This window comes from Crocodylus porosus, unplaced genomic scaffold (assembly GCF_001723895.1).
Source record: "Crocodylus porosus isolate Cpor-Errol unplaced genomic scaffold, CroPor_comp1, whole genome shotgun sequence".
NCBI lineage: Eukaryota > Metazoa > Chordata > Crocodylia > Crocodylidae > Crocodylus > Crocodylus porosus.
In genome coordinates this window covers 82,978,289-82,992,311 of record NW_017728949.1, presented here as the reverse complement: position 1 = coordinate 82,992,311, position 14,023 = coordinate 82,978,289, and the positions used below count along the sequence as shown (strand labels likewise).

The 14,023-nt window shown below is 45.0% G+C and overlaps 1 protein-coding gene across 7 annotated transcripts in view; it reads left to right on the top strand.

Annotated features, from left to right (window-relative positions):
* ACVR1 (activin A receptor type 1) overlaps nt 1–13,400 on the top strand; it is a 110,547-nt gene extending 97,147 nt beyond the window's left edge. For all 7 annotated transcript variants that reach the window (XM_019554139.1, XM_019554141.1, XM_019554140.1 and 4 more), the window contains 2 exons: nt 11,874–12,004; nt 12,726–13,400. In XM_019554139.1, coding sequence (XP_019409684.1) covers nt 11,874–12,004; nt 12,726–12,860 — 266 coding nt within the window. In that variant the 3' untranslated portion in view covers nt 12,861–13,400. The remainder of the gene's footprint in view (nt 1–11,873; nt 12,005–12,725) is intronic.
* Nucleotides 13,401–14,023: the final 623 nt, after the last annotated feature.

Genomic DNA, 14,023 nt, shown 5'->3' with positions numbered 1-14,023 from the left:
CCCCCTACTACTTCAGGTGGGGGCTGTTTCCCCCCTCTCCCCCCGCCACTTTGGGCCGGGCCCCATTCCCTCCCCTGCCTGCTGGGTGTACTTGTGGAGGATGTCGGCCCCTGGCTCCAAGGAGCAGATCCAGGGGGTGGGTGGGGCGAGGCCAGTGCCCCCCTGCTCCATCACCTCCGTTATGGCGGCGCTCCAGGCCCTGTCATCCCCCATGTCTCCAAGGAGCCCCGCTCCCCTCTGGCCCCTCAGTGCCCACTATCATGGCAGTGCTCTGCTGTCCGTCCCTGTCTGTGTAGGGCACTCGGGCTGCTGAAACAGCCAATCAGAGCACAAATAAAGTGTTACAGACAGATAGACAGACTTAGGCTTTTATAATATTAGATTTATTTGCTTCTCTTGTAACACCTCACTTATATCTCATACCTCCCAACACCCTTCAAAAGATCGGGTGGTACACTGATTGAGAATCCTGGTTATAGGCTTTAATGTGAGTTAACCAATCAGGATTTTTACCCAGCTTCCATAGGGGACCCAGTGCTGCCCTCTGTCTTCTCTGTGCCCCAGGATTGGGCACCAAAGATTTGGTGCCACTCTGTCCTGCCTTCACATGCTGCAGTTGGTCCCTAGGGGCCTGGCACTGTCCCTTTCCAATCCTCGTGGGCCAGGATTGGGTCCTGAGGGGCTCAGCACTGCTCCTTCCTGCCTTCCGGGATTGGGTCCTGGGAAGCTTGGCAGTGCTCCCTCCTGTCTTCTGAATGCTAAGATTGGGCCCTGGGCCCAGCTCCCTGAGCTTGGTACTCCATGCAGTGTGCCAGGCTCAGGGCTCTCCATGGGCTTGGAAATTTGGCAGCAGGGGAGCAGTGCCATTGCTCTCTAACCTTCTGGACCTGTGGGGAGGGGAGCCTTGTGGGCGGGCTGAATGGCACCGTGGGCTGAATCTGGAATCATAGCGGATTCTATACTATGGATTTGCTAGTCTTCTGGCATACCACTGGATACATGGCTCCTTGTGTTAATGGTTTGAATCAGAATGGTAAACCTTACATTCCTGTTTTGTAAACATTGACTTATTTGGGTATTTCAGCTCTTAAAGGCCACCCCTTTTGTGAAATAAGCTATTCTGTCTGAATGATCATTTGGAAGAGTCAGCACCCCTCATTGCTCATCTTCTCAGTTGTTGATTAGAGTAATGGGGGGCATAATATAATGGCTTTTCAGCAGTCTTTGTGCCTGTCATCTGACACTGTCCCTTTCCCTAGCGCTCTTGCTTGTATATTTACTTCATATTTGTAATATTCTAATCTTGCTGACTATCATTATACATTACAGAGAATGAAGACCACATAATAATCCTCGCAGTTTCAACTAGTATTTTTGTGCAAAGATATGTTTATTTGTGAAGGGAAGCCATTCAGTGCCCCAGCAGGAACTAGAAGGTGGCAGGCAGGGCAGGAGGGAGGGAGGAGTGAGGTGGTGGGGAGGAGGAGAGATGAACAGAATTAGTACCCATAGCCTGTGATGTTAAAGAAGAAAACAGCAGGTGGCCTAATGACTCATCAATTAAGCAATTAGCTGTTTGTTCACAGGTGCTCCCTCCCTCCCAGTATGGGGCTTCTTGTGGGCTGTGTTGTCTGGCTGGGCTTGCCACCGCTGCTGCCTCCTCTCCCCCAAAGGGCCCCAGGAGTGGTTCCTAGCAGCACCCGTGTCCAAGCTTCTGTGCTATCGATGAAACAGTTAACTGATATAGAGGCAGTTAAACAGATACATTTTTAAACTTTGATTCAGTTGGCAAATAGTTGGTTCCCATATAGGGAAATTTTAAAATATTTCAGTTTTGAATCAGGTCCTGGCATGCTAGGAATTATATTTTCCATGCATTTAGGATTGGTATTTTACCTATTGAGAGGCTTGTTTTCTTCCCCTCTTCGAAGTGGATAAGAGAAGGATGTCATAGTTCATAATGACAATTTTGTTATGATAGTGTGGACTAGAGGTTATCATGCTGGGTTGGCATAATTCAGCACTTGTTCTGGAGCCAGCAGTGATCCCAGTGGGTCCATGAAGTTTGACTGTGGTTGGTAGCTTAAAACATTTTAAAGTTGTTTTCATAGAGTAAAGGCTAGCTCATGTTTCTCGCATCATATTTGTTAAGTATAAGTGACAGTTAATTTTAACCATTGTAAACTGAAAATATTGAATTAGAAGACTAAATGAAAATAGTAACTTAAACCCATAATGTATTTGTAGTGATAAAGAGAAAGTTTGCCCGAAAATATCAGTTTAGATCACAGTTAGAAAATAAATTAACAAAATCACTTTTCTAGTATTTGATGGCTCTCTGAACTTTTACATTCAGACATTGTAAAACTGTTCCCCCATGCATATTTTAAACTCCAGTTAAAACAAGTTTTACATTGCCCTCATTGTGAACTGGGTATCGCTGTCAGGTGATCTGAGGATGCATCTTTGTGAATTCCTCTGGAACTCACTGGAAAAGACTGGCAGCCAGGACTGGGAGTTGGCTGCGGGTAGGGGAAGGAATGAATGTTCTTCTTGGAAATAAAACAAAATATGCTTAACTCAGTATCTCAAATTTAGGTTAGTATTACTTCATGCGTGTATTAGACCTGCCTTTCTATATTCATATCAAAGCTAGTAATAAGCCTCATATAAATATAGCTGTCTCTGACCCAATTTCGTTTTCAATGTAGTGTTATGATCGGATAAAATCATGAACTTGCTGCCTGCCAGTTACCTTTATTCTTATATTTGTACTTTTATGATATTTTATTTTTTTTGTACAGTATTTGCCAGTCTTTAATGATGTTAAAATGGCCTTATGGACTAGAAGTAGAATTGAATTTACAAGCCCATTAAGTACAACACAAGTCAACTTTGATGTTGTGCTTGGATCCTTTTAAATGATCCAAGGTTGCCGCAGAATTTGGCTTTCTTCCTTTTGCCACGTGTGCCATTTTATATTATCTTATATAACATTTTTAGGGTGATAAAAGCCAAATTGGAGACTTGGAAGAGGCTTGTCCAATCTTTTCATGTAGTAGCTTATTGCTGGGCCTCCTATTGCACCTCAAACTTATCCATGCCTCTTTAGGTCTAATATTGAGCAAAATATTTATGGAAAAAGGGAGATTAGTTGTGGAAGCATTGTATAAGTAAGTTAGGAGACTTTTATGTGCAGTGGGAAGTTCTTTTCTGAAACTGTCTTGCTCCCCAGTATTCGGGAATACTACAGTATTACTTCCTTGGGGTAACAATATGATGTGACTGGTAGAATTCTGTCATGTTCCAGACGTGTCACCTTGTAAATCAATTTAGCTTTTAGTTTTCTCTTTTGGTCCCCTTCATTGCATCCTGATATATTTGAATCCTTTCACCATTCTAAAGTGGGATGAACTCTTTTTTGTAGGCATAATGCAAATGTTAAAGGTAAATAGTGTTAGTCATCCAGGACCCTAAATATCCTTTTTAGGCCTGGTCTATGGTTTAAAACAGTGGCCATAGACAGGTGCTCATTTCTCCTGGTAAGAATTTCAGAGAAATGCTTAGCAATGGGAAAATTATCCAGGAGCCGGACCATACATGCATTCTTGCCCTCAGCTGGAGAGCTACACAGGTCAGCTCTCCAGCCAGGAGGCACTAGAGAGTTGCTCCATGAGCTACCCCAACCCTTAGGGGGTTATAGTACTTGGGTACCTTTGTGGGGGTAGTGGGTACCTGTAAGTTCTAGTATCTTTGGACTAGGCAAGTTCAAAGCATTAGTCTGGTTAAGTGACTTGAAAACATATGGCATATCAATTAAATCCTGTCTATCATTCAAACTGTCAGTCCTACAACCTGGCTGCACTCTTACTGCTCCGTTACGGAGAATCCTGAAACAACTGTCTGAAGGAATCACCTTGTATTTTGTATGTCCTGTTTTACACCCATAATGTTACTTAATGTTACTTAATGTTTACCCCTCCTAGTGCATTTGAATAAGAAAAGAAAAAAATCCATTAAAAAAAGTAGGGGTGCGTTGATACAGATTTTTTGGGTTGATACTGATGGCCGATTTTAATGAGCCATAACAGCCAATGCTAATCTGATTGCCAGTATGTGGCATGACAGCATGAAGAGCAGTGTCCAGCTGGTAAGTTTGTTGGGGAAGGAGGGAGGGAAGAGATCGAGGGGCATATTGAGGCCCTCCCTGGTGAGGGAGGGAGTGGGGCTGGGGCAGGGGCATGTGCTGCCCAGGTGGAGTGGAGCAGGACGCAGGACAGAGTCATGTCTCATCCAGGGGGTGTGAGGAGAGGGTGTGTGGCTCCCACAACTTCATGCACTCCAGGAAGACATGGGGGGGAAGGTGTGCCTGCTGGATCTGTGCATGGGGTGAGGGCAAGCTGCCACTGCAGGCTTGGGCCAGGGGCAGCACTGGGCTCTTTCAGGCAGAGGGGATGTGCTGGGCTGCGGTTGGGACAAGCAGCAGTGGCACTGGGAGTGACGGCTATGGCGAATTTCGAGGTGGCTGTTGCTCCCACTTCCAGCACCACTGCCTCTTGCCCTGAGCACAGTCCAGCTCAGCCTCTCTGCTGGAAGAGCTGGGCGCAGCCCTGGCCCGCAGCAGCAGCTTGCCCTTGCCCTGTGCACAGATCTGGGGGATACATGTCCACCATGCCCTCCTGAGGTATGTCAAGCAGTGGGAGCTCCCCCACTCCCCTTGTATTCCCTGGACGAGCTGCTTGCAGCTTTGTCCCATGCCCAGCTCCACCCTGGTTGGGCAGTGCCTGCCCCTGCCCCAGCCCCACTTCCACCCTCACTGCGGGGGCCTTGATCTGCTTCCCCCTGCCCTTTCTCTCACAACAAATTTACCAACTGTATGCTGTGCTCCTGGATGCCTGTGTGCTGCAGTGCAGCTGCGCACATGCATGGGGCATTTATCAGTGACATTATCGGCCACGTCAGCCAAAAAAAAAGCTGATTGCCGATAATGTCAATTTTTCTTATATTGATGGCGATATGACATGGAACCGATGTATCAATGCACCCCTCCAATAAAGATTTGGGATTTCTGCCTTCCTTACTTGCATGGCAATGTACCGTCTGACAGTCTCCAAAAGACTTGCTTGTCTTCCATGTTAAATACCAAATGGCTCACAGTGGCATGTGTCCAAGGCCTGTCAATCCACAGGCTACCCCTGGCGGAAATCTAGAGTTGGTAAAGCACAATGTGCTACCTTTCCCTTCCAAGGTTTTTATTTATTTATTTATTTTTGGTGGGGGTGGGGAATCATAGAAGTAGGGTCGGAAGGGACCTTGTAGATCTTCAAGTCCGACCCCACCCCCCCGCCTGGGTGGGAGGAAAACTGGACTCAAATGAGTCCAGCAAGGTAGGCATCAGGCCTCTTCTTAAAGACCCCCAGGGTAGGAGCCAGCACCACTTCCCTTGGAAGTTGGTTCCAGCTCCTAGCCACCCTAACTGTGAAGTAGTTCTTGCAGATGTCTAATCTAAACCTACTCTCCAGTAACTTGTGTCCATTATTCCTTGTTATGCCAGGGGGCGCTAGGGGAAACAAGGTCTCTCCCAAACACTTCTGGTCCCCCCTAGTGAGTTTCTAGACAGTCACCAGGTCCCCCCTCACCCTTCTTTTGTGACGGCTGAACAGGTTTAGGTCCCGCAGTCTTTCATTGTAGGGTCTGCCCTGTTGTCCCCGGATCATGCGGGTGGCCCTCCTCTGGACCCACTCACTGTTGTCCACATCCCTCCTGGGGTGGGGCGCACAGAACTGGACACAGTACTCCAGCTGTGGCCTGACCAGAGTCGCACAGAGGGGGAGGATCACCTTCTTGTCCCTGCTAGAGATGCACCTGTGGATGCACGACAAGGTGCGGTTAGCCCTTCCAACCGTGACCTCGCATTGTCGGCCCATGTTCATCCTGGAGTCAATAATGACTCCAAGATCCCTTTCTGCCTCCGTGCTCTCAAGAAGGGAGTTTCCCATTCTATAAGTGTGCTGCTGGTTTCTGCTGCCTAAGTGCAGCACCCTGCACTTGTCAGTATTGAAACGCATCCTGTTTATGTTAGCCCGCCCCTGTAACCTGTCCAGATCTTGCTGCAATCTTTCTCTCCCTACTAGTGTGCTCTCCTCACCCCAGATTTTGGTATCATCAGCAAATTTAAACAGGTTGCTTTTCACCCCGTGAGTGAGACTGACCTACAGGAATGATACTGGGAGAGGGATTAAGACGGGGTGTGCAGTTATTTCAGGTGGAGGGCTGCTTAATGAGTTTTTTGTTGAGCTGTTGAGGGCTGTGTGGGTAGCCCCTTCCTTTGACACTTGCCCCATCCCCTGGTTGACATTATGGACTGGAAGTCTCCCTCCCCCACCCCCCAATCCCTGACCTTTGCCACTGGAAGTCCCTCCCTTTGCTCGCCCTCCCAAAATACTCCTTTTGAGAGCGGGGTTGCTATCTTAGAACCAGAAAAAAAAAGAACTCATACACTAAAAGTCAAATACCTACTAGAACATATTTGAATTTTATTATTACAAAAAGTATTTTTGTCATGATTTGTGTCTGCATAGTGCATGGGTTTTCAACCTTTTAAAATAAATGTAGCCCTGGTGGCCCCATTTTTAGTAAGTGTGCCCCCTGGGGGTGACGGTGGGGTGGCGAGCAGCCAGACACTGAGTCAGGGTAGGGGTGGGGGGGTGCGCGCCAGATGCAGAGCAGGGTTGTGGCAAGTGGTGGCAGCGCTCTGTTCCGCCCTGCTCCTGTGAGGCAGTGGTGCGGGGTGGCAGCGCTCCATCCCCACCCTCCTCTGTGTGCCCCTTGGGACCTTTCAGAGTACCCCCGGTTGATAACCTCTGGTGTAGTGTATATGAGGTGATTGGATAATAACTCAAAGATAAATTCTTAGTTTTGTATATTGTGGGGTGTGTGTATGGTAGAGTGAGGTGTGTGTATGGGGGGGGATGTGCGGGGGGTGCTGCCGCTGCCTGCCATACCATGGGGGGCGGGGGGGCATTTTCACACCCACGTCTGCATCCTCCCTCACACCCACAAACTGCCCAGCTGAGCTATTGAGCTACCGCTGCCCCCTGGGCGGGGGCTCTGCACTGCTGCTAGCCCCACGATCTGTGCTTCTGCCCAGCTGCAGCCCTGCCCCTGCCACTTCCCTGCCTGCTGCCCGGAGCGAATAGGAGGCCGGGGAAGTGGAGCAGGTCCCCAGGGGCCGCAGCAGCCTGCCCAGAAGCTTCGCACTGGCTGGGCCGCGCCTTTCTGCCCACAGGGTTTGGAGCGAGGTGCAGTAGGGTATGTTTGGGGCTGTGTACACAAGATAGCATTGGGCCTCTGCAAGATCAAATGGAGCAGCTGACATCTGATACTCAAGAAAAGGCCAATCTCCTAAATTACTTTTTCTCATCGGTTTTTCACCCTTCCAAGGGGATCACGCTGTCAGAAAGGAAACGAACCAGCCTGGGAGCAGGTGGCAGGCCCAAAATTGATGTAGATCAGGTGAGGAAACACCTTGAGAAATGACATTCACAAGTCCACGGGCCCAAATACAATGCACCCGAGAGTCTTGAAGGAGCTGGCAGACATCCTTGCACCCCCCTTGGCAAAGATATTTGAAAATTTGTGGCACTTGGGTGAGGTCCCCAAAGACTGGAAAAGAGCCAACGTGGTCCCTATCTGCAAGAAAGGAAGGAGGGATGACCTGGGGAATTATAGATCAATCAGTTTGCCATCCATCCCTGGAAAAATCCTGGAGAAAATTGTCAAGGGATCCATCAACACCAAACTAACGGAAGGCAGGCTTCTCAAGGCCAGTCAACACAGCTTTGTGACTGTCAGATCTTGCCTGACCAACCTCATCTCCTATGACCAGGTGACATGAGCCCTAGACAAGGGAGATGACATGGATGTCATATATCTGGATTTCAAAAAAGCCTTTGACCTAGTTTCCCACAATGTCCTCATGGCTAAGCTAGGAAACTGTGGCCTTGATCATCTTATGGTTCAATGGCTAAGTAACTGTCTATGGGGTCGAACCCAAAGAGTGCTAGTTGACGGGAGCAAATCAACATGGCTCGGGGTGACCAGTGGAGTCCCTCAGGGCTCGGTACTCGGGCCTGTATTTTTTAACATCTTCATTAACGATCTGGAGTCAGGAGTCACATACAAACTGGCAAAGTTCATAGATGAAATCAAATTTTGGGCGAGGGCGGTCACATCACAGGACAGGCTGGGGATACAGGCTGACTTGGACATGCTCTCAAGATGGGCTGACCAACACCTGATGGCCTTCAATGTAGAGAAGTGTAAGGTGCTGCACCTTGATAGGAAGAACCATCAACATACTTACAAGCTTGGCAGTGCTACGCTTGCTAGCACCATGGCTTTAAAGATACTTGGGGGTCCTGATTGACCACAAGATGAATATGAGTCACCAATGCAATGCTGTGGCTGGCAACACAAACCAAACTCTGAGGTGCATCTAGCTATGCATCTCAAGCAAAACCAGGGATGTCATCCTCCCGATTTACTCGGCCTTGGTGAGGCTGCAGCTGGAGTACTGTGTCTAGTTTTGGGCCCCCCACTTCAGGAGGGATGTGGAAAAGCTTGAGAGAGTCCAGAGGAGAGCCACTTGTACGGCCTGCCCTCCAGGCACTAGATCATACAGGCAGAGGCTGAGGGATTTGGGACTCTTCAGTCTGGAAAAGAGAAGACTCAGGGGGGACTTGCTACCAGCTTACAATTCTATATGAGGGGTACATCAGGATCTGGGAGAATAGCTGTTCACCAGAGCTCCTCAAGGGGTAACAAGGTCTAACAGCCACAAACTCCAGAAAGGTCGATTTAGACTAGACATAAGAAAAAGTTCTTTGTGGTGCATGTGTCCAGGGTTTGGAACAGACTCCACCAGAGTCTGCAAGCACCTACTCTGGACTCTTTAAAGAAATATCTGGATATCTTTCTTGCTGGGATCACTTGATCCCGGCTGACTTCCTACCTATGGCGGTGGGGCTGGACTTGATGATCTCACTAGGTCCCTTCTAGCCCCTAATGTCTATGAAGTCTATGGGTGCCTTGCTCCCACCCTTGTGGGCAGAAGGGCTGGGTGGGGTACAATTTGTTGGGGGGTGCTGCAGGCCAGATGAAAATGCTTGGCAGGCCAGATGGCCTGCAGGCCGTATTTTGATCACCCCTTGATTAAGAACATGGGTTGAGTTGAATAGAGTAGTTAACACCTTGCAGTGCTGTTATGAGCTGCATTCATATCTGTAGGATGGTCTTCCAGCTCAGAATAGAATAGGCTGTTTCACACCTCTGAGAAAGAGACTGTTGATTCAGTGGGTCAGGTGTTTGGCTTGAAAAGCATGACCAAAACAGAGCTTGAAGAGCCCACATAGGTAGAGGGATGTAGTGGGGCTGTCTAACAGGCTGTTTAGATTACATAATCCAGGTTGCTACTTGCAATGAAGGTACTTGGCAGCTGAGGGCACCAGAAGCAAGGATCACTTACGTACAAATACCTTCTAAAATGCTAATTTTTTTCTACTATTCTGTTTTAAAATGTCAATGGCTTCTAAAACACTAATACGTTGGGATTGCTTGTGATGGGGTGGAGAGCATGATCCGGGAATGGCGCAGGGACAGTGGAAGGGAGTAGAGGAGAGAGACGTGCCTGCAGTTGTTGTAACCAACATGGAGCTAAATTATTAGGGCTGGAGGACCTAGCCCATGTCTCACCAGCCTTGTTAAAAGCTGCACACTCCTGACCTTTTCAAAGTATGACCATAGCCTCCATTCCATACCAAAGGGTACAGGGTGAGAGGAGGATATCTTAAAGTCCTTTACCTAACAGCTCTAGCATCTGAGCTGCAAATCTACCTAAAAGCTGCTTTAAAGCTCACTGATTCCTACAAATTACATTTCTCTTCCCATTTAGAAAACCAAGAAGATTCACTGATAAAACTTCATTAACGCAGAAACTTTCAGGTTATCCAGCAGCATCTCATGGACTTCCAGAACATTGAATTCAGGATGAGCAGCACTACAGTGCTATCCCACCCAATATGAACTTTGATTTCTTTGTGCATGAATGCCTATAATATGCAGGTTTTGAACTGTGCTGAACAGGAACTACATATCCCTACCCTGCAACTAACTACTTACCCAGTCCACGGTTAGCCAGTCCACAGAGACCATCATGTCTGCTAAAACTGACACCCCCTTCACTACCTTTCATGTTTCTATTGTTCTACAGCACATGATTCTATCTAGGACAGTCACTGTACCCATCATTAAACACACTGACCACAGTATTTTTCAGACAACTTCTGACAGCCCATTTGGCAAGAAGCCTGTTTGCTCAGCAGTAGTGAGCCAAACCTGAGTTTGAGTCAGGTCAGTTGATATATATCTCCAGAGAAAAAGCGGCATTTCGTAAGCAACTTTCCTTTGAAGCAACAGGCTGAGCGTATATAAGGACTTCGTTGCTTTTTGTCTTTCTTCATGTGTCAAGGAAACGTGTGTATGATTTATCCCTCAAAAGGGATGAATCCAATAATGCAGTGATGAAATGAAGTATACTGTGGGTCTGTTATGACACAAAAAGCAGAGGCACTCGACCCTCCCTTGTATGGTGTTCCCACATCACCTGCAGCTCTGGCAAGCTGATTCAACTCTTGCTACCATTCAGTATGGCTGGGCAACACTGAACACAGCTGGAGTCCTTGCAGAAGGCTCCATTTAGCTATTGCCAGCTCTAAGCTGTAGATTTAAAGTGTGTGTGTGCGCGTGCACACGTACATGCACAGGTGTGTGCTTGTATGTACATGCTATTGTAACTCTGTTACCTATATTACTGTCACCTATAGCTTCTGTAGTTTTGAAATCAACTTTACAGTTTTACTTCTTCCTAGAAATATAGTAACTTGGCTTTGTGATGACATGTGACTTTTTAAAAACAATATATGTGTATGTGTGTGTGTATATGTGTAACTGAGCTATACCTTTATTTGAGATGGCAGTGTGATGGTGCAAAAAGACTTAATTGTGTTTTGTCTTTCTCCATGTATCATGACTGCATGCGATTACCCAGCAAGGCCAATAATTTTTCTTCATCATTTCTGAACAGAAATCCCACTTGTCTGGAAATTTTGTGAATTTACATGCATTTCACAAGGACACAAGAGTCAGTTTATACAATTAATACAATTATAAGTGATTGAAAGTGATTAAATCTGTGATTAACAATGCCTAACTCTATTAAATACGTCAGGAGAGGAAATGTACAGTTACTGTACAGGTGCTTAAGTAAAACTGACTTTACCTTTTTGAGTTGTTTACCAGGAGTAAACAATGGCTTTTGTTTGAGAGTGCCATCAGGAAAGTATCTTGTATTAAAAGCTATCTAGTCCTCTTAACCTTTTGTCATTTGATTTTCTCATGTGTGAGAACCTCACTAGCTTTCCACCCATAGTGATTTAGGAAGCAGCGTGGGTAGATAATCATGCTTGTGTTAGTTCCTGTAATACTTCTGAGTTCTGATCGTAGCTCTGCCTTGGGCAAGTTAGCTAGTTTTTCTGTGTTTTTAGCTTCTCCAATTACAAAATAGAGATGATTCTTGTTTGCCTCTCAGGCTTCTTGTGCACTGATTTAATATCTTAAAATGCAAAGCTACAGATATGGTGGTAATATTCCATTTTGTAATAGCTGTTCAGCACTCCACACCATCCTTTTCTGAAAGATTATTGCATGTCTCAGTCGGTTAAATCATGTAACCTCATCCTCTGTGTAGCAGTGTTGTCTTACTGATGAAGATACTAAAACAACAGTGCGCTAACATAAGCCTTTTTGTCTCCTAGGTATTGTAGAAGACTATAAACCACCATTCTATGATTTGGTTCCTAATGACCCAAGTTTTGAAGATATGAGAAAAGTGGTCTGTGTAGATCAGCAAAGGCCAAACATTCCCAACAGATGGTTCTCAGACCCAGTAAGTGTGCAAGTCCAAGTTCATGTCTTGAAACATCAGATTATCTCCTCCTTCGTTCTTCTGGCATAGACTGTTTTAGAGCTCCTTTATTTCTTTTTCTTCACCAGAATCTATTTAGTAGTGTCCTCAAAAATCTCAATTTTTTTCTCTGTTTCTGAAGTGGTAGAATTTATGGTTAAATCTATGTAGTGTAGATGAGGGAATGGAGCATGTGGGCATTATTAGTCCAGGACCTACAAAATATTATAGTTGTATAGTCCTTGGCTGTGCTGCCACCAAAGACGGTTATTTCCTGGTAATGCAAAGCTGCACTGGGTATTGAACTTAGAAGCAGAAAAGTACCTGTATTTGTTACTGGACTTCTACATTGATTTTACAGAAAAAGTTAAGCTGAAAATAAATACAAGAAGAAGTATTTTGTTAGTAAAACTGTATTCTTGAATGTTTAAAACTATCCGAGTTTGACATCATCTCTTGTTTTCATCTGGCCAGTGCATCCTCTGGACCCCATCTTCCTAAAATACTGGATAGTTTCTATGTATCCAATACTTCATACATCTGTAGAGTTTTTTTGTGTTTGAGGACCAGATTTTTTTTTTTAGGTGGCAATGAACTGCACTATAGATTCTCAATCTTGGAGTATTAATCAGGCAGTAAGTAAAGTCTCTGAAGGTCGTTGGTTTGTGATTTGTGACTTTTTTTGTTTTTATTCTCTTTCCAGACATTAACATCCCTTGCCAAACTGATGAAAGAATGCTGGTATCAAAACCCATCAGCAAGACTAACAGCCCTGCGAATCAAAAAGACTTTGACCAAAATTGATAATTCCTTAGATAAGCTGAAAGCTGACTGTTGACACTTTTTTTTTTCATGGAGCAATCCTGATGGAAGGCTTTTGTCTGGCTCAGAAGTGTTCTGGCCTGACAAGTTTTAGAATGGGTCCCAAATGGCTTCTTTATAGTGGCAGAAGTTCTTACCTAGTCATCTGTTTGGGAGGCAGTGGAACCATAAGAACTTTTGTTCATTGACTTCAATGGGCATTTCATGAATGGTCAAGCTACACAGACTCATGGTGGAAGTACTGTTTCAAAGGTAGTGGCCTGAAGGAAGACAGAAATTCTAAGACAAGATCAGGGCATTAAACAATGGTTTTAATAGACTTTTTTGTTTGTTTTTATTCTTTGTTTTTATGTCTCCTAGTCACTCCCAGGGTAAACACATGGAAGTGGGAAATTTTAATCAGCAATATTGCCTGTGCTTCTCTTCTTTATTGCACTAGGAATTCTTTGCATTCCTTACTTGCACTGTCACTGTTAATTTTAAAGATATGACTTGCCAAAAATATGATTGGTTATGTACTCCATTGATCTATGCCTGAAATATAGGAAATCAATTTGGCAAACTGAAAAGGTAACTGTCAGATTTTTTTTAGCTGCATTTTACATGTGTACTGAAGTTTACAGTAATGCTGAACATTAGGAAATTCTTGTTTATAAAAAACTTGCAAATTATTTATTACTAGTGCACTTGTCAGTTTTTTAAAAAGCTGAAATAAGTGTATAAAGTTAAAGCTTATTTTTATGTGGCCTCTTTCATGATTTCTTACACAAATCTTTTTTGTAACACAATATAACCTGGCACAGAAATTTGTTTTCTGTATCATCATATTACAACTTGATAGTCACATTTTAAGTGCTTCACATTTGTAGGTGTGTGGTCTGTAACAAATATTTTCAGTTCAAATGGAGAACATATATAGCCATTACCCACATGACACTGCATCTAGTATCCTACTGATCTAGAAATGAAAGCAATGGAAGATGTCAGTAGAGTTTTAGGTCACGAATGCCATGGGGAAAATGCATTTTTCTTCTAAGCTATATAATGTGCATTTAAACTCTGCCAGAAAAAATAACTATTTTGTTTTAATCTACTTTTTCTATTTAGTAGTTATTTGTATGAATTAAATAGAATGTTTTCAAGCCAAACAAACAAGTGTGTTAGTTCTCTTACTGTCTA